The 6,299-nt window shown below is 41.2% G+C and overlaps 1 protein-coding gene across 2 annotated transcripts in view; it reads left to right on the forward strand.

Annotated features, from left to right (window-relative positions):
- Window positions 1-5,638, forward strand: part of wdr55 (WD repeat domain 55) — a 6,037-nt gene extending 399 nt beyond the window's left edge. For both annotated transcript variants that reach the window (XM_084042928.1, XM_084042929.1), the window contains exons 2-7: window positions 202-243; window positions 534-730; window positions 1,600-1,789; window positions 2,630-2,736; window positions 3,103-3,372; window positions 4,368-5,638. In XM_084042928.1, the coding sequence (XP_083899054.1) occupies window positions 202-243; window positions 534-730; window positions 1,600-1,789; window positions 2,630-2,736; window positions 3,103-3,372; window positions 4,368-4,710 (1,149 nt within the window). In that variant the 3' untranslated portion in view covers window positions 4,711-5,638. The remainder of the gene's footprint in view (window positions 1-201; window positions 244-533; window positions 731-1,599; window positions 1,790-2,629; window positions 2,737-3,102; window positions 3,373-4,367) is intronic.
- The last annotated feature ends 661 nt before the right edge of the window (window positions 5,639-6,299 follow it).

Here is a 6,299-nt window from a genome sequence, read left to right on the forward strand (position 1 = left end):
CTGCGTGTGTGTGTGTGTGTGTGTGTGTGTGTGTGTGTGTGTGTGTGTGTGTGTGTGTGTGTGTGTAGGGCTGTTCTATCTATATTGTTAAGTAATAGACAGTATCACTATGATATCTATTGTTGATGTGAACTTGTATTCCTATACATTTTTTAAAAATCATGTGCTGCTGTAACACCCTGTCTGTCTGTCTGTTATCAGCCTCGGGATGAACAAGATGAAGACGCTGAAGAAGATGAACAAGTAAGTGTGTGTGTGTGTGTGTGTGTGTGTGTGTGTGTGTGTGTGTGTGTGTGTGTGTGTCTTGCCTTTGTGCTGCCTATAGTATGGTATGTATTGTGTTCTGTAGGGTTTCTTATGTTGGCTTCTGTTTTTAGACGTCCTCAATAAAATAAGCCTTAGGGCTTTATTGTGTTTTTATCCTCTATGATATTTGTGTGAGTTGATGTTTAGCTGTTAAGCTTTCTTCTATCACTAAATGAATTAAATCAAGCAATATCTATCTGACTGTGTCTCTGTCTGTCTGTCATCAGCCTCGGGAGCCGCGCATCCGCGACACGCCGGAGGACATCCGTCTGGAGGCGGCCGCCAACGCGCTGGCCTTCCACCCGTCCAGGGACCTGGTTGCCATGGGCGACGTGGACGGGGACATCTACGCCTACACGTACTCGTGCACGGAGGGCGAGAACAGGGAGGTGTGGTCGTCGGGACACCACCTGAAGTCCTGCAGGTAGGGAGAGAGAGGGCTGTCACACCATCATGACATATTAGTTGACCATTAACCCATTAAGAAGACCTGAGGCCGATTCTAAATCCTAACAGTTTTCTGAAAAACGTATGTTTCTATATCAGTGGTGCACAAAACCTTTTCATGTCAAGGACCCCCAAAATGATCTGTATTTGGCCGCAGACCCCCATCTCAAAATATTTAGTTCCAGGGACCCCCCAGAAACAAATATTTGAGTTAAAAGTTTTTGCTTTAAATAATATATATATTCAAAGATTTGCACACTCTTTTCAAAAATAAAGCAGATCTACAAGCTCATAGAGCTTGTTTATATGCTATTTTTGAATAGCCAAAGTATGAAATACTGGTTAAAGTGGTTGCACAGATGCTTTCCCGGTTTTAATGGGTTCATTGTCGTACAAATAATTTAAAATGATTTTAATTGTGGAATGTATGAATACAAACTAGAAAAGAAGGTTTCAGAGAAATTGTGTGCCTGCAGTTTGCTAACTCTCTTGGTTTTATTTTGAAAAAGTATGTTTAAAGGGGGAAAACTGTCTGTCTGCTTTTATTTTGGGCTTTGTAAATAAAAATTGCACAGGGCAGATATGACGAATAACTTAAATGTCCAAAGACATTACTTACAATGACTGGTACCAATAATAGAAATAAATAATGCACTATGGCCCAAACATGCCATACTTAATAATTTTATACTTAAAAACATTTTCAGGCCCGATGTGATGTGCTATTTCTGCAGTCATGCAAATGGAAATTATGCTGATGATTATGCAAAAACTCTTGCGATTAGCTCCAATAATTACCATCAGGCGACAATGTAATAATTATATCCTGCCTATCTGTCCCTGCAGGGCGCTGTCCTTCTCCCACGATGGACAGAAGCTGTTCAGCGTCTCTAAAGACAAGTCCATCCACATCCTGGACGTGGAGACGGGGAGGCTGGTGACCCGCGTACCCAAAGCCCACGCCGTCGCCATCACCTCTCTGCTGCTGGTGGACGAAAACATACTGGCCACCGGAGATGATGGGGGGACGTTGAAGGTCTTTCATCTCTAACCTAACCCATTAACACATTGACTGCCTGAGATGAAAACATAGGTTTTTTTTATCCCCCATGCCAGCGTTATTTACCTTAAATTGACGATCTTTGGAGAGCCGTGGAAGCCACGTTGTGTACACGGAAACAAAAAGTGTTTGGCGGGTGGGGGAGGGTCTCCTCTATCCACCGGAGAAAAAAAATTGTACCACGATCGGCCATTTCGTTGCTGTCGCCCGTTGAATAAGGCTTGTTTTCACAAAAAAAGAAAGGGAAATCCGAGCTAGGTGTGTTTTTCTACAATAATAATAATATAATAGTGGACGAAGGTGACGTTTCTTTTAGGATGACGTCACATCCGTCCATTTCTTTTCTGAATGTCAAGGAATCATTCCTAAGTTGTGTTAGAGCGCCCCCTTTTAAAAAAAAAAAGACGTATGTCTTTGTCCTTGGCAGGCAAATGTTTTATTTAATAGGACGTATACTTATGTTCTTGGCAGGCAATGTGTTAAGAACTGGGGCAATCAGTAGTTCTCACACTTTCAAGATTTAAAAAAGAATCGCAGATGTACAAGTGACGCGCTGCAAGATTGTATATCTGCTATTCTTGAATAGCCAAACATCTAAAATGACAGATGCTTTCCCGGTTTTAATGGGTTAAGAATAAATCTCATTTTTACTTGATGATTAATTGACATACAAATATTTTGAATTCAATTTTGTTTTTGGCATTGGACATAGTAAACAAATCAAACTTATATTTCTGTTAAAGTATAAAGGAAATGACTGACAATATCAATAATCAAAATAAATAATATAATAATTGTATACCGTACTTTGTGTAGGTGTGGGACATGAGGAAAGGCTCGTCCTTCATGGACATGAAGAATCATGAGGACTACATCAGCGGAATGGCTATAGACCAGGCCAAGAAGACTCTGCTCACATCCAGGTATACACAATACAATATAGTAGTATGTGGTTAAAGTTGCTATAAACCAAATAAAACAAAAAATTAAATGTTATTTCTATATTGTTAGTAATCATGCTATAGAGTATTTGTTCAGTAATCGGGGTCTTTCTTTGAATGTATATTTTTAAAGCTAACATTTGTAACTCAAATCCTTGCTTCTGGGGGTCCCTGGAACAAAATATTTTTAGATGAGGGTCCGCGGCCAAATACATATCATTTTGGGGATCCTTGACATGAAAAAGTTTTAGAACCACTGCTCTATAGCATTGATTATCAGAATATGGAGCCACTGATCTAGATCAGAACGCCTAATCTAATCCAATGAATGTAATCTAATCCCGACAGTGGAGACGGGACCATGGGTGTGTTCAACATCAAGCGTCGGCGGTTCGAGCTGGTCTCAGAGTACCAGAACGGCGACCTGACGTGCGTGTCGCTGATGAAGCGTGGCCGGAAGGTGGTGTGCGGCTCCGCCGAGGGGATGGTCTACATCTTCAACTGGGACGGCTTCGGAGCCACCAGCGACCGCTTCGCCCTGAAGGCCGAGTCGGTCGACTGCATTGTCCCCATAACCGACAGCATCCTGTGTACCGCCTCCACTGACGGAGTCATAAGGTCAGCGAGGTCGCCATAGTGGTTGATAACAAATGATAAACAAAAAGAGACAAAGTAGTGGGAGAAGTATGCTATAGTGGGAGGGGCATGCGTTCCCGACGGGCACTGCTTGACAATAGGAATCGGCCTGGTAAATAAACAAAGAGACAGAAACGACTTTCTTTCTTTCTTTTTCCTTTATTTATTCAGGGAAGCCCATTGAGAGCAAGCTCTCTCTTTCAAGGACGCCCTGATAACAACATATAAAATACATAGTATTTAGACTGAAAGACAAAGTGGGTTCTGTAGTGCCCGAGGGTGCTGTGTGACGCCACAGAATACTTTGATAACATTTGGAATTTTAGCAGTATCACAAAAGTATGTGAAGTGCAAAGTTATTTTCAATTAGTTGTAACTGAAATGTATATTTTCTCAAGTTTTCGAAATGTTACATCCATATTTGCCCTTAGATTAAAGGCAAATATTGATAGGTTTCTTAAGAGAACAAATAAAGTTGCACCCATTCAACAACTGACGGTGGAGGCCGTTTCTGAAGCTTCATAATGATTGCCCCAGTATGGTTTCATGACAGGTATGCCTGTTCTGCACGGAAAAGCCAATGCAGCGACGGGACATCCAGGATACAAGGATAAGGATACAAGACCAAAGACATCGAATATTTTAAGAGATTGAAATCACAAAATGAAAGGGAGGGTGAACATAATTCTTTCAACTGTGTGCATTCATTTGAATGTTGTGGTCATCATCAACATCCTATAAGAATAGTAATAATCATTATAATGATTATTAATAGTGCGGCCTATCATGCTGTTATGTTGAATGTCAAAGTAGTCAAATATTAGGTGCTAGAGTGTAAAGTAACAATGTATGCCCTATGGCTAAGCATTTTTACAGTGTACATATCCGTAATCCAGACAGTCTTATGGTCAATGAACAATAAACATTAGTAAATGTATCTCTCTCTGCCCCACCCCCCTCGCTTCCTTCCACTACAGAGCGATCAACATCCTCCCTAACCGCGTGATTGGCAGCATCGGGCAGCACGTCGGCGAGCCCGTCGAGCAGATCGTCAAGTCGCGGGACGACCGCTTCCTGGCCAGCTGCGCTCACGACGAGCTGGTGAAGTTCTGGGACATCTCGTCTCTGGCGGCCATGACGGTCAGCGACTACCGCAAGCGCAAGAAGAAAGATGGCCGCCTCAAGTCCCTGAGTAAGAAGGCCCACGGAACTGACGACTTCTTCTCTGGCCTCGTCGAGGCGGAGCCGGAGAAGGAGGAAGAGGAAGGCGGTGGCGATGAGGAGGAGGAAGAGGAGGAGAGTGACAGTGACAGTGACTGAAAGTCTTGCTTGTGTGACTTGTCCACTGATGGCAGGGCAGATTACAAATGTCACCACCCTCTAACACATAGGTCGCAGGTTCAATTCTAAGCCCTCAGTGTCTATGTGTCTCATCAAAGTGCCTTTGAGCAAGACACAGAACCTCAGTGACTCACAAGAGTCACTGTCTTTGGTTATGCCCGTCTTAAAACTGCAATCTGGAACTTATTTACCTGTAAATGAAGAAAAGGTTATTTTTTTAACCATTCTGTATGGTAGAATATGTTAATACAATCTCCCTATACTCTTCCATTGAGATATTTAGACCCAGGTGTCAGGCAGGACACCTACTGATTGACAAGTAGCCCTGCGTGAAGTTCTTAAGCACAGTATCCATCCTGGCCTAGCAGGGTTCCCCTCTCAGAAGAGTGCTAAAGTACCTGTCGAGATAGTGTCCTGTGTTGCCATCATTGAGCCACAGAGGGAATCGAACCATTCACAGCAAATGGGGTGCACCGGACTCATTATAAAGTGTCTGTCCTTTCACTAGGGCTGCGCAATATATCGATATATGACATCGATATTGTGATATGAGACTAGATATCATGTGGGATTTTGCATATCATAATATTGTGTTACTGTTCTGGAGTCAGCCATGAATGGCTGCTCTATGGTTTGTAAACATCTTATCAGATAGATGCATATTGTGGTTTGGTTCCCCCATCTATTTTTGTACAGTTCTGAAATTGTCCATGTCTACTTTCACATAGCTGTTTATTAACAGTTAATTTAACTCCTAAGGGTGTATACAAATGCAACGCCAGGTGACCATATTTGTACACATGATTTGTCTGTGTAAGTACGTGTAAACAGTACCTCGCAATTCTGTTGGGTAAGATTGTTGTGAAAGTCTTTGAATGGAATTTGTATAAATGTTTTTGAGAGCTCACTTGGATTCGAATACTTTTTTTGTTCATCTCATGTTATACTTTGTAGATTTATAATAATTTAATATAGCACTTTTCTAAACAGAATTCAAAAAGTGCTGAACAGAAATATTACATATGAAAGGCAAAAAAGCAAGAAAAACTAGAACTAGACCATTATATCTGAACTGCACCCTGACCCCAGTTGACTTCCTGCAGGGGGGGAAAGGGGTACTTTTTTGTCTTAAATGTTAAACCTTTTGACTTAAAGATGTTAAATTTACACGTAACATACAGAAAAGTTAACTGTTGTTGTAAATCATGAATTATCATCTCAGAAATGGGAGCATACAATATACAATATATTAAAACCCAGTGGTGTAAAAAGTACTCGCTCACATTTCTTACTTGAGTAAAAGTATCAATACTGCAATGTAGAAATACTCTGTTAAGTAAAAGTCTGGTAATCGAAATCTACTTGAGTAAAAGTACATTATGCAGAATGTCCCATTTCACAAGTTTTCAAATGTATAAAATGTATACAAATCTTTTGAAAATAGCAGATTTACAAGATCACAATGCGTCGCATGGCGACGCTTTGTGAGCTTGTAGATCGGCTATTTTCAAATGGCCGAAATGTATATAGGGCTGAAGTGGGTAATGTATGTTTTTGTAACAATAATC

Source organism: Gymnoscopelus microlampas (genome assembly GCF_963454915.1).
Source record: "Gymnoscopelus microlampas genome assembly, chromosome: 19".
In the NCBI taxonomy this organism is placed as follows: Eukaryota; Metazoa; Chordata; class Actinopteri; order Myctophiformes; family Myctophidae; genus Gymnoscopelus; species Gymnoscopelus microlampas.